At 42.0% G+C, this 13,012-nt stretch overlaps 1 protein-coding gene across 1 annotated transcript; it reads left to right on the forward strand.

Annotated features, from left to right (window-relative positions):
• LOC115352997 (ovalbumin-related protein Y-like) lies at positions 1–6,694 on the forward strand. The gene is made up of 8 exons (XM_030041881.2): positions 1–32; positions 1,970–2,154; positions 2,820–2,870; positions 3,521–3,649; positions 4,410–4,527; positions 4,765–4,907; positions 5,217–5,372; positions 6,175–6,694. The coding sequence occupies exons 2-8, from the start codon at positions 1,987–1,989 to the stop codon at positions 6,574–6,576; spliced, it is 1,167 nt and encodes a 388-aa protein (XP_029897741.1). The 5' UTR covers positions 1–32; positions 1,970–1,986; the 3' UTR covers positions 6,577–6,694.
• The last annotated feature ends 6,318 nt before the right edge of the window (positions 6,695–13,012 follow it).

Raw genomic sequence — 13,012 nt, forward strand, 5'->3', positions numbered from 1 at the left:
GTACTGTTACCTTTGCAGGTGAAGCTGATAAGGTAAGCATTTCTTTTGATTATGATTTAAGTTCTAATCTGCAATTTTTAAAAATAATCTGTTACAAAACTTACAAAAAGATTGATGTTTATGACCTTTAATATAAGTTGAAGAAACAAATGATTAAAGGATGCCTTCTGCAGAAACCTCATCTCACCTTCACATGTGTTCTGCATTATTTTACTGTTTCACATTCTGCCATGCATAAGGTCAAAGTATTTGTTTGTATGAACTAAAGCTTTGTTTACTAACATTGAAAAGCTGCTGATATGTTATGACAACCTTTCTTCCTTCTTCCTCTATCCCTTTAATTTTTCATTTAGAATTAAAAGACAAAATTGAATTTGTTTAAATTCCAGAGGATGCAACTAAAGCTCAGTTGCAGGGTTTATGGAAGATATTCTCTGTATGAAATTAAGGAATAAAGCATGTTCAGGTGACCTCAGCATACTGCAGCTTTTTGTTATTTTTAATAGTTACATTTTCTAAGATTTAAAAAAAAAAGCATTTGCTTCATAAATAGGTTTCTTCACCAAGACCACAAATGATGCTTAAATCCTAAAATATAATAGCTAGCAGACTTGGTAAATAATCAACAAATCTACCTTATATCATCTATATAAGTGGTTCAATTTAGAGAGAGATTGAGCATCCATTCTAGCAGGGGAACAGCTAGATGCACTGCTGTTCAAATTAACCCACCTTAAGAGACGACTGTCACATGAATGCGTTGATTCCATAGGGACTGTGATACATATGGCAGAATATTCTGGATTTTGTTCTCTAGCAGCCACAGAGGGAAACAAATTAAAGTTTGCACTGCTTGAAGATCCCCAAGAGCTAGGAGAAATTCCACCCTAGCAAGGTGCTCTCTGCTTGTGCCAATATGTGGGAAGTTATAAGTGGTATAAACACTATACTGCTGCATTAGATGTTACAAAACTGTATTTTCTACTCTGTGTTGTCTTCTTTACTAAAAAGTCCTTCCCTTCAGTGTTAGATGAAATGGTAGGTGCTGAAACTACAGGGAAAATTTTACAAGAATGTCAGAATAAGGGCAGAAAAAAATATTTAAATGTTGAAGATGTGAAGATCTCTGCAAATTATACACAGGGCTAAACAAGCACTGTCTTATTAAAAGGTGGATCTTATGAAAAAGGTGATAACAAAAATTAAAGAACTTTTTTTTTAAAACAGAGTGAGATATAATTGTGTCAACAATGACTGGAACGTACTAGTTATAGATGTTTGTCATAAGCTGGATGAATTTGATAAATCATTTGCAGTCTCCATTGCTGTGCCTTCATTATCCTATTTAAAAAAAATGAAGGTAATGTTCCTAACATTTGAGACCTCTGATAAAGTAGGTGGTGTGAGAACCTAGCTTCCATTTACAGTAGGCTGAAATTAGAGTAAATATAGCAAAACTTATGCTGTTGCTTCAGACTTGCACATTGTATACTGGAATTAACTGCAGTTTGGATCATAGGGGGCTGATCTGTTAACTGATCTTAAAACTGATGATAAAAACTATAGTGAAGAACCTGGTTTGGAGTCTCAAAAAAAAAGAGAAGATTCTAAGAACAAATCTATGTGTGGTTTTTTTTCCTTAAGAGATGAGAAAAGACTGTTAGTAAGCTTCTTTCAAGGTAACTAATATTCTTTGCAACATTTTCAACAATATGATATACATGTACAGAGAAGGAGAACTCAAGTTTCAAATAAAAGAATCACCAGCCTATGCATAACTGGTAGCTATTCAGCATTTTGATTGCTTATGAATCCGACAGCATGTCTGCCTTTTAAATCCACACCACTGGATTCTCTTTACTGGAAAAAACCCTGTGCACCAAGTTCAGGGGTTCAAGTGCACTGACTTTCTTGCATTACAATTAATATATTTCTTCATAATATGTCAGACTCTTTCTGTTTGCTTTAGACACCACTGATTTCACAATGGGCTCCATCAGTGCAGCAAATGCGGAATTTTGTTTCAATGCTTTCAAAGAGCTGAAAGTCCACCATGCCAATGACAACATCTTTTATTCCCCTCTGAGCATCATTTCAGCCCTGGCGATGGTCTATCTGGGAGCAAGAGGTAACACTCAATCTCAGATGGAGAAGGTAAGTTACTTACATTGGTGTAAAGTGACCTCTGCTTGTGCTTGTTGTTCCTTCTAAGTAAGTCCACTGAAATATATTATCCACTGACGAGGTTCTCACCTGTTTTAATGTACAAGAAGTAAGCCAAAGTCACAAAATGGAGAACTGGATTGAGAGTTATTTAGAGAAAATACTAAAAAAAGATATATTTTTTCACTATAAGGGGCAGTTAGTTTTGACTTAGAAAAAAAATCTCAATGACAATAACAAAATGGATTACCAGTCAGCAAATTTTATTATATGATTTTTTTTCTAAATTCTGACATCTTCCAGATAATGTGATCAGATTTTTTTTTTAAATATATAAAAAAGATAAATCCCAGGAAGAGAGGAAGACAGACTATTATAAGCAGTACATAATATGTAAACCAGTTAATTTCTAGACATTCACTAGAAAAAATATCACCCAAGCCACGAGTGGTATTTACAGTTTCCAAGAAAGCCACAGAGGGCACAAACCAGTTGCCAGCTCACTTGTAAATTTTTAGTTCATCTATGTTCTCGCTTAGCACTTTTTTTTTTTTTTCTGAGCCAACAGCTTTACCTCAAGCATCATGTGTAAATCTCAAATTCACATCATTTTTGGTCATGCTGGTCATTTCTATCACTGGCATTTTCTCTTGCAGGTTCTTCACTTTGATAACGTTACAGAAGTTGGAGACACTACTGACTCCCAGGTAGAGAAATAACTTGATCTCCCTTTCTGTCTTATTTTCTCCTCATAATAAAACTAGAACTGTTCTGCCACTCCTCCTGACAGTTCCAGACCCTGCCAAAAACTATGGTAATGCTCTCAAACCAAGGAGACCTGTGGAGGGAGTGAAGAAGGGTGTAAATCACCTATTTGTTAAAAACCAGGGAGAGAAGGCAGGTTGCACATCTTGCACCAGAACGAGTGACGGTGTGGGGCAGGATGCTTTGGGCACCAGCGTGCCTTCCTGGGCAAGTGCTACTGGGGGACAGAACGTGAAAGGGGCTCAGCACCTGGAGCCAGGGTACAGCACTCAGACTTGCAGCTGAGAGACTCCAAAGCAGGGCAGGAAGATGCTGGGCAGAGAAGAGCTCAGAAGTCTCAGTGACAGGAACACAACTGCACTCTTACAAAAAGCATGTTTCAGGGGACTTATCTTGAGAAGGATGAACTCGTTGGTTCAATGTACCATCACCACAGCACCTACTCTCCCTAAGGTGACAGCCCTATGCCTGTGGGGGAGGACTGCACTGCAGCATGACTCTTAACTGATAGGGACAATCCTTTAAGGTCTTATTTCCTAGATAAGAAGAAGCTAATGCAATGTATCTTCTTATTTTCATGTCATGACCTCAGTGTGGCACTTCTGAATACATCCACAATTTGTTCAAGGATCTTCTCTCAGACATCACCATGCCAAATGCTACATACTCACTCAAGATCGCTGACAGACTCTATATTGAAAAAACATACCCCGTTCTTCCGGTGAGTTGTACTGTGACCTGACTTCAGTGAGATTCCCCATAAAAGCCCCTGTGACTCTACCCTAGAGAAGCACAAGCAACAATAGCCCACTGTCTGTTGATGAAGAGGAGGTTGTGAGCCATAATGGGAACCGGTTCAGATGAGTTTGAACCTTTCTGTGACTGTTAGGTAGAGGCCAGGCAAAAGTACAATGGCATAAATTGCCTGTGTTGCAACAGTCACAGGGAGTAATCAAGATTGCTGTTCATTTGCTAGAAAATGGCTTTTAATGAAACACGTAACTTTTAAGGGAAATGAAATACATTTTATAACTTGAAAGCATGAAGACTGAAATTGTCAAAGTTGGATTTTTTCAAAGCCAAATATCAAGTCTTCCCAGTGAAAGGAAGTTTGTTTTTGAAACCTAAGAATGTAAGAACACAGTATTCAAAATAAAAAGTGGGCACAAAGAGAAGGAAACAAACATTGTCTGTCCTTAAAAATGTTTGTTAAACTGAAAGTGTTTTGGTCAAATGAAGAAAATATTTCAAAATTTTAACTTAGAATCTTATCTGAAAAAAAAGTGCCAGACCTGAATGGTATTTCTTGTCCAGCTTTAAGATTCAGTTACAGGAAGACAGCTGTGACTGACATGTTCAAACTCAGGGGTAGAAGTTCACTGTTCTTTTAACCATTCTGCTTCAGTTCACAATCTTGCATTTCACATTCATACATTTTCATGTTCTTATCAGTCTGACAACTGCAATCCTTCTGCTTACAGGAATACTTAGAGTGTGCAAAGAAATTCTACAAAGCAGGGCTGGAAGAAGTTAACTTCAAAACAGCTACAGAGGAAGCAAGACAGCTTATTAATTCCTGGGTGGAGAAAGAGACAAATGGTAAGCACTGAAAAACGGGTAGCAGATATTTTCCCCTACCTACCATAATCTACACCCTTGTCTTCCCCTCCTCATAACGTCTAGAGAAAGTGGGTCAAGCAAGAGCAGGTTGCACATTGCTATGAAAACAAAACTCCACAAAGTGGCACCCTTGACCCACATGCCCTTCATTGCAGGCATTTGTGCACAGCAGAGGAGGTGTATCTTACCATTCTCTGCCCTGCTTCTTTCTTAAAGGACAGATCCAAGATTTCCTTGTGTCAGGCTCTGTTGATCTCGATACTGTGCTGGTCCTTGTGAATGCCATTTACTTCAAAGGCATATGGAAGACAGCGTTTAAAGAAGAAGACACTCGGGAAGTGCCCTTCAATGTGACAGAGGTAGGAGGGCATGGACACAGCTTCTGGTCAGGACAGCTGTGGGCTCACACGGCCAGCAGCCTGGCTGTTACACATACAACCCATTGCTGTCACAGGTTGGGTGATTTAGCTGGGTCCCCCACTGTCAGCACCGGGGCCTAGGGCCAAGGAGTGTTTGAAAGAGCTGCGTCTGACCAGCAGAGACACAGCTCTTCTTCAAAGGCAACATGCTTGAAGATCGAGTCCTGTCCCTTTCAAAGGGCTTGTACATTTGCCTGCCTAAAGAAAAAATTGCTCCCCAGTCACATCGTCTCACGTTTGTTTTTGCAGCAAGAAAGCAGACCTGTGCAAATGATGTGTCAGAACAGTACCTTCAAAGTGGCAACAGTGGCTGCAGAGAAAATGAAGATCCTGGAGCTTCCGTACGCCAGCGGAGAGCTGAGCATGTTGGTGCTGTTGCCTGATGACGTCTCTGGCCTGGAGCAGGTATGGCCCTGGCAGGGGAAGCAGAAGAGTTATCACTTCAGTGGGACTGGGCTGCCCTCACACCTTTTGCTGTCCATTTACATCCCAGCTGCCCACTCCATGGCTGTGCTGGGCAGACGGGAGCATAACAACAGCCGAGGTGCTACCAGGTGCTCAGGCAGGGACTGGCCTCTTAGGAGACCCCTGGACTCCATCTGATAAAACAAAGGTAAAGGAGTGTAGTGCTGCTGTAGCCGTGCAGAAGAGGATGTTGCTATATGCACCAATCTCCATCAGGTACCAGAAACTGACATGCTAGCAGAATTTTTATTCACTTTGAGTGTTTTCAATCTTCCAGGAGAGCACTTAATGGTTTGCTAAACTAGAAAAGTTTTTCCAAGGGGAAGTAAAAAACAGAAGTGATGAGGAAAGCATTCCAAGAGCTGACTAAAAGGAAAATGGGAAAAGTAACATTAGAAAGGAACTAAGATGAGGGAAGGGATGAATAAAATATGTTCCAGGAGGAACAGTTTTGGGGCTGATTTGATTTGATATTTTTTAAAGAACTGTGTTTTCACAAAAAAAGCCTTGATCTGATGAAGACATTTTCAGATGATGAAGTTTTAGAGAACTTCATTAAGACAGATGAGATTAGGCCATAGTCAGGAGGAAGCATACATGACAAACAAGTATATTTAAGATTAAGTATCAGTTCTATTATGTACACAAAGTAAATGGAAAAAAATAGTAACCAGTGGTATAAACACAGCTGTTAAGGGTATTGCACTCTTGTCTCAGGCATTTCCCCTGCCTCTCTTTGCAGCTTGAGAGCAAAATCAGCTTTGAAAAACTCATGGAGTGGACCAGTCCTAATGTGATGGAAAAGAAGAGAGTGAAAGTGTACCTCCCGCGCATGAAGATTGAGCAAAAATATAACCTTACATCTGTCTTAATGGCCTTGGGTATGACTGACCTGTTCAGCCCTTTGGCCAATCTGTCTGGCATCTCTTCAGCAGAGAGCCTGAAGATATCTGAGGCCATCCATGAGGCATACATGGAAGTCAATGAAGAGGGCACCGAGATGGCTGGCTCAGCGGGTGTGGTGGAAGGCATCAAACATTCCTCTGAGTTTGAAGAGTTTAGGGCTGACCACCCATTCCTTTTCTTGATCAAACACAATCCAACCAACAGCATCCTCTTCTTTGGTAGATATTGTTCCCCCTAAAGAAAGAAAATGCTGGAAATAGTTCTTGCCTTCCCCTCAGAAACAGACCCCCTTTAATGTAGTATTGTAGTTTAATCTCATCTCTTCAAGATTTTCTCCAAGTGGAAAGCCTTCAATATCTAGGGAGATATTCTTGAAGAAGCGTGTAACTTTTTAGATCTTTAGGTGCAGGTATTTCTGCTCATACAATTTGTATTCAGGACTTATATCCAGGATTGAATGCGAATTTCAGGAGGTAGCTTAGGAATATTTCCCATCGCCATTGAATAACTTGAGAGACAGGGCCAGTGTTTTGATTTTTGTGAGAAATCCTGCAACTGCTGTTGAGAATCTGGCTTCTCTATAGGAGTTCTGTGAAATAAACACAGCTTTCAGAATAATCCTGTTCCTTTCTGTTGAACCTGGTGGGCAACCATCCTTGAATTGATGCCTGGACAACTTGCAGATGAAATTCTAAACTTCAGCAAAGCATTCTTCTTCCAGGAATGCATTTGGGCTTCTTTGTGCTGCACATGCTATCAGGCTGTCTCTCTTGTTCTGAGGGAGCATACAGAAAGCCTACCATTTCTTCATAAATCATCATCTCCAAATACAACATCTTCCTGACTGATATAATTTCCCATCTTCATTCCAGTGACATATAATTGATTTTGTGAATGTTAATTGATTGTCCTTCTATTTATTCTAATAAAAGCATTGCAAACTAAACATGTTATCTATTCTGGGTTACTGCACCACACAACCTGAAACATATGATATATTGGGGAGTGATTATTGACAGAAGTGTTTTAGATTAGGATTTAGATCCCATTTTCAAAATCAGAATGTACCCATATATGAAGTCATTAAACAGCTTAAGAATTTTTTTTAAAAATTTTTTAAATTTTAAGCAAGGTAAACCCTACACATCCTATTCTTACCTTGAGCTTATCTCCATATGGGATATCAAATAACTAATTTTTTTGAATTTGCTGTTGTATTTCCAGATAGTTTTAAAAGATTTCCCCTAAATGTCCTCAGTAAATATAGCAAGGTGATGCCTAAGAGATTTAACTTCAAAACCATGAGAAGAGTGTTTGTCTTAAAAGGCGGACTGCTTCAGCTCTCTAATACCCACACAAATCATACGAAGATATCTTTCTTATTGCTTCTTGATGTAATAATCCTCTAGAGATGTTATTTCCTATTTCACACTTTTTAGAGGGAAGGTTCTTTAGGTTACAGTTTATCCAATTAAAAAGATTATTAGTGTTAATTGCTGAGTTAAGTAAACTTCCTTCTGCTGGGATACGCATGCAGAACTGCAAATTACAGTATCAGTACTTCAAAAGTGCTTAAAGAAGAGACACATGGCAGTATTTGGAGCTGCCTCAACCATTTGCAAATTCTGCATTAAATATAACTTGAAATGATAATGCTGGCAGCAGGGAAACATTTTCACAGCTGCTATGAATTCTATGGGAGAACTGCAAATACCGGTCTTTCCAAGACAGTCATAAAGGATTAGCTATGGTTAACACAAATATTGAAGCAAAAAAGTATTTCAAGAGATATGACATTTCAAGGTTTACTATGTACATTTTGTTCTGCTTCTCTTATAGCCAAAAGAAGTCAAGAGAGTTTTGCTGCAACTGAAAAAAAAAAGGTGGTGGCAGGATTTGTAAAATATTGTCCTAAGGAGCAGAGTCTGTAAGGTTATTAAACAATTCCAAAACTGTTATTAAACTGAAATAAGCATGTCTGTCACTCTGCACTTTCTATGTACAATGACAATAAAACTATCAACATTTATTATGGAAGTATTTATTACATAACATGAAGAAAAAATAGTTATTCCCTTCTTTAATCGTTCTTTTGCTTGATGATTATTTTAAAGTAAAGAAATGGAGAAAATCAAGGCTGAAATGGCAAGTGGCTTTCTAAAACTACACATGAGAGAGGTTTTCAAGGCACAGAGTCCACCTAATGTCCTCACGGTGAAACAGAACTATTTGACTCTCTTTAAATTGGGCCATTAGGTGTCACTAGGGATACAAAGTGATGTCTACCAGTCTTCTGAAAGACTGCTGAAAACTAAGTTTGGGAGCTTCATGTAAGTTCCAATTTTGTTCTTATTTTAATTTTTGTGCAAGCAGATGATTCTGATCGATATACTGAAAATGTATACCAGTAGCACTGTGCTTGGAACCCGGTAATTTTTTAAGAAAAAGACAGAAATATTATTTGGTGAACATCCAGAGGCATTTTAAGAGATCTGTATCCTGAACGAAAAAATAATATCACAGTCAAATACTGTAGTAGGGATAGAGCTATTTGGTTTACAAAGGAGAAAATGTCCTCTGTAGAGGCTAAAATGAGAAATAAAAGTGCAGAATCAGCAAAGTTGAATAAAATCTATACCCCCGTATCAATGGCTGGGCCATGGTGAATGTGGCTGCGGCAGCCCCCATGGGAAGCAATTCAGCAAAGAGCAGCATGGAGGGCGTTAAAAAGGGATGAGGGAAGAACAGCCATGAGGGGAGCAAACACTGCCTGCTGCTTCTGAGCCCTGAAGTCCAGCAAGAGTTTAAAAACATGAATCCCAGTTCCCACAAAATCTAGGTGTTGTCCAATAGTCCTTTTTGTTCCCTGGCAGCATGACTGAAGTTGGTATGTCAATGAATTGCCATCTGTCCATCTGCTACACTCCATTTTCACTATGTGTTGTGTTGTTTTGGATAAACAGTACTGCTAGGGGTCTGTGGAACAAAACCAGCCACATGCAATCACATTCTTTTTAATGCTGCATAGGACAGCATTAGAAGTGCTCTGTGGACTAAGTGTGCCTTTCCTTCTCATGTCATTTGGGGAAGGGTTGGAGCTGACATATCTTCTCTGCCCTTTGGGGAATATAGTTGTCTGAGACCATTCCACACTTCTCTGCACATTAGGCTTGCAAGAAAGGCCTACCTTCTCCTAAGCAAACCAAATCCATGGCTGAAGGCACAGGACTTTGCAGGCAGTATGCTCTAGTCATAGTCACCAGAGGAGGAGCACTCAGAGAACCTCCTCCTGGACTGCAGGCGAGAAGCTGTCCTGGGCTCCCAAATGATATTTGAGAAAGCACAGCATGCTGAATCAAACTGAAAGCTACATATCCTCTGGGAAGGCTTTGACACGGAGCTGTGGTTCAGTTTTCTGTTTCTTGTGGCTAGCGAGCTAAGATTCTTCAATCTGGAAAAGAGACAGCAGAGAGGGGATTATCAAGGAGAGGCAAGAATGAGGCTGCTCAGCAAGGGAAAGGGACCCAAGGCAGCAGGTGACAGCAAGACCAGTGGGGCAGTGGCCTCCCCAATACGGTGTTCAATGCTACAGTTCCTCATGCTACCACTACAGTGCAGTGATTCCCAAACAGGTCTGTAGTGATGAGGTAGGTCAAATATCAAGCCTGGAGGTTAAGTCCACACATCAGGGTCTGTAGTGGTCCTAACCTGAAGACTGTTGTACATCAAGGAGTTAGTGACCCACATAAAAATTGACCTGATCAGGCACAGGCGTGTGCTGTGCTGCACTATGTTATGCACACATATCACTTGGCCTCCAGGCCTATACTGTGCTGAACATATTGCATGGCTGCGGGATAAACTTCGCCTGCTAATCATAACGGAGGAGCTTGTAGATGGTCCCAAACTGGCACTTGGTGATGATGCTGCCAGCACATCCTTGTCTTTATCTTGAAGTGAAGCAGCATGTTTCTATATAAATATGTTTTTCTTCAACAATAGAAATTATAAACAGAGTTGTTTACTTCCAAGAAAATACTTATAAAAGCTCTAAAGGTCACACCACTAGTGAACATCTGCATGCATAGGATATGCACAGTGTGCTGTGCCCTGAATAAAGATCCATCCAATGCTGCATAGCTTGGGGTTCCCACCATCTGAAGGGACATGAAATTATCTATGATATCTCCTTTTTCCCTCTCATGTTATCTCCAATAATTGGCATTTTAATCAGTTTCTTACTAGTGCTCAAAATGAACACTTGCAGTGGTGCATTACAGGCTCCATCTTGGTGAGGTTCATGGCCAGGAACAGGCATGCAAGTAGCAAGGACCACAATCAAGAGACTCAGTTTAAATTCTTCTCTCAAGTGAGGGGGTTGTAGACCCCCATGGAGGCATCCCACAGCTCTATCACAAACAATGCTCTGATTCAAGGCTGGGCAGTTGCTTCAGATGTGCCTGAGCCCAGGCAGCCAAGCTCCTAGGAGAGGGATGATGTTCTCAAGAGCAGAGGTTTCTGAAGTCCTGGGTGATATGGAGACAATGACAGAGACTGACTATTCAGTATCTGTTCTGACACAGGAACTTAAGGGTATTAAAAGAAGTTAGTAGGAAGCAGTTTAAAAAAGAAACAGATAGAAGTAGCTGACAACAAACAGGTAGCTGAATGATGGACCTCATGGTCAAAGGATGCTGGGGGTGGTAAAGTTTTACATGATTTTAAAGAGAGACTGGACAAAACCGTGGAAGAGAAATCCATTGAGAGGTAACAAACATATAGAAAATACTACCAGCTATTGAAGTCCCAGGACTGAAAACAGCCAATGTTAGGACCTTGATGGCATGACCAGCATCAGCAGGAGTTTTCCCACACACCCTCTGTGCATGGGCCCAGGAGCCTGTGTTGGGCACTTGCACCATTTTGATACTAGAGGTGGTCTTTGTGAGAGGAGGACATGAACTGTCCTCAGCCAGTCACAGCCAGTTGCAGCTGGCCCTGTAATGAATGAAAAGAACTCATTGTATGCCAAATCTTCAGACAGTCAGAGGAGCATATGGCACCTCTCCTCAAGTGTAATTAAGAAAGGGTGGCAGGACAAATGTGAGAGATGTGTTTGGAGAAAGAAAACAAAGGAGACATGGAAGGAGATGTTATTGAGAGCACAACTGAAGGCACACTCTTGGGAGGAGGTGCTCCATGCCAGAGGAGGCACTTGTGAGGGCTGCAGCCACAGGCAACCCATGCCAGAGCAATGACACCCCAGAGGGACTGCAGCCTGCAGGTGACTGGCACCGGAGCAAGGCAACCCTGTGGAACTGCAGACAGTGGAGCAGACTAGAGCACAGGAAAAAAGCGAGCAGCAATAACTGGCAGATAGAAACAGTTATACACCAACCCCAACCTCTTGCATTGCCAGCTGCTTCACCAAAGGGACTGGGAAGCACTGAGACTAACAAGAAAGCTGAAACTAGGAAGTGGAGAAGGAGAGTTTTTGGACAGAAATTGAGTGTGGGGAAGTGGGATGAAAGGTCTAAGTGTCTATTTCATAGTTTGTTACATTGGTTTTTGTCAATACCTGAATCAACAACAAAAATTTTATGTTAATCAGCAAGAAATTATGTGAAACTCCCCAAGTCAAGACTGTTGCCCACAACAGAAGCTTATTTCAGCTGAGCATTGGCATTTCAGTCCCTGCCTGAAGTACACTGTAGGTGCCTGTCTCCAGGCCTGCTTCCTGATGGACCTCAGACCCAAGCCTCGTAGCCTTGTCTCCAGGCCCAACTCTTTTGCTCATAGGTGGGTGACAGGGCTCTGAGTGCACTAATAAACATTTACTGGTCCTGACCAGCCACACCTGGAGCCTCTACCCTCACCTATGGGCCCAGGAGCTCTAAGCTATGCCCTGGACCTTCAGTCCCTCTCTATGCTACATCAGAGGTGTATCAGTCTCCAGTTCAAACACAGCTGTGCCCATGCCTGGCCAAGGACTCCTAGTGTGACCGTGGCCCTGACTTGTGATCAATGGACCTGAGCTTAGCTCAGACGTGTCAATTGACTTCGTGGTTTCTCTTTGGACTTGCCTTATAGCCCTGACATTGCCTTATGACCTGGACTCTTGGTTGGAGCCATCCGTGATGTCTGGGCCTGCTCTGCTCAGGTCCTGTGGGACTGAGCCCTGGCTGGTGAGGCTCCTGCCCTGCTGGCTGTGGGATCCCCCTTGCCTCCTGGTTTGTCTTTCCTTGGGGAGAAGCTGGCCTTGCTGCTACCTGAGAGTGAGCTCAGGCCTCCCTGAGCCCTCTGCTGAGCACTGAGGAGCCCGCTCTCTGGCCACACGGCGCCTTGTCCTTACAAAACTTCCTGCTCTTCCCACAGCACTCACCCATTACTCAGACCCAGGCTCCTGAGTGAACCCCCTTCCACCCAGCCAGACCCTCCTTCTCTGCCGGCTTGTGCCCGACCAGCCTCCGGGGCCTGTTGGGATGGCCTGACTCCCTCACTCAGCCCCTGACCTCTCATGCCACGTCCCTTTCCAATCTGCTGTCCCTGCCCCGGCTCTGTGTCCCCTGAAACAGCCCACTAACACCCCACGGCCACTGAGTCACTCTAAAGCAAGTCCCTCCTGAGCCCAGGTCTCCGTAAGGAGTGAGGACACATCTTCCTCAGAGGGGAGG

This window comes from Aquila chrysaetos, chromosome 18 (genome assembly GCF_900496995.4).
Source record: "Aquila chrysaetos chrysaetos chromosome 18, bAquChr1.4, whole genome shotgun sequence".
Taxonomy (NCBI): domain Eukaryota; kingdom Metazoa; phylum Chordata; class Aves; order Accipitriformes; family Accipitridae; genus Aquila; species Aquila chrysaetos.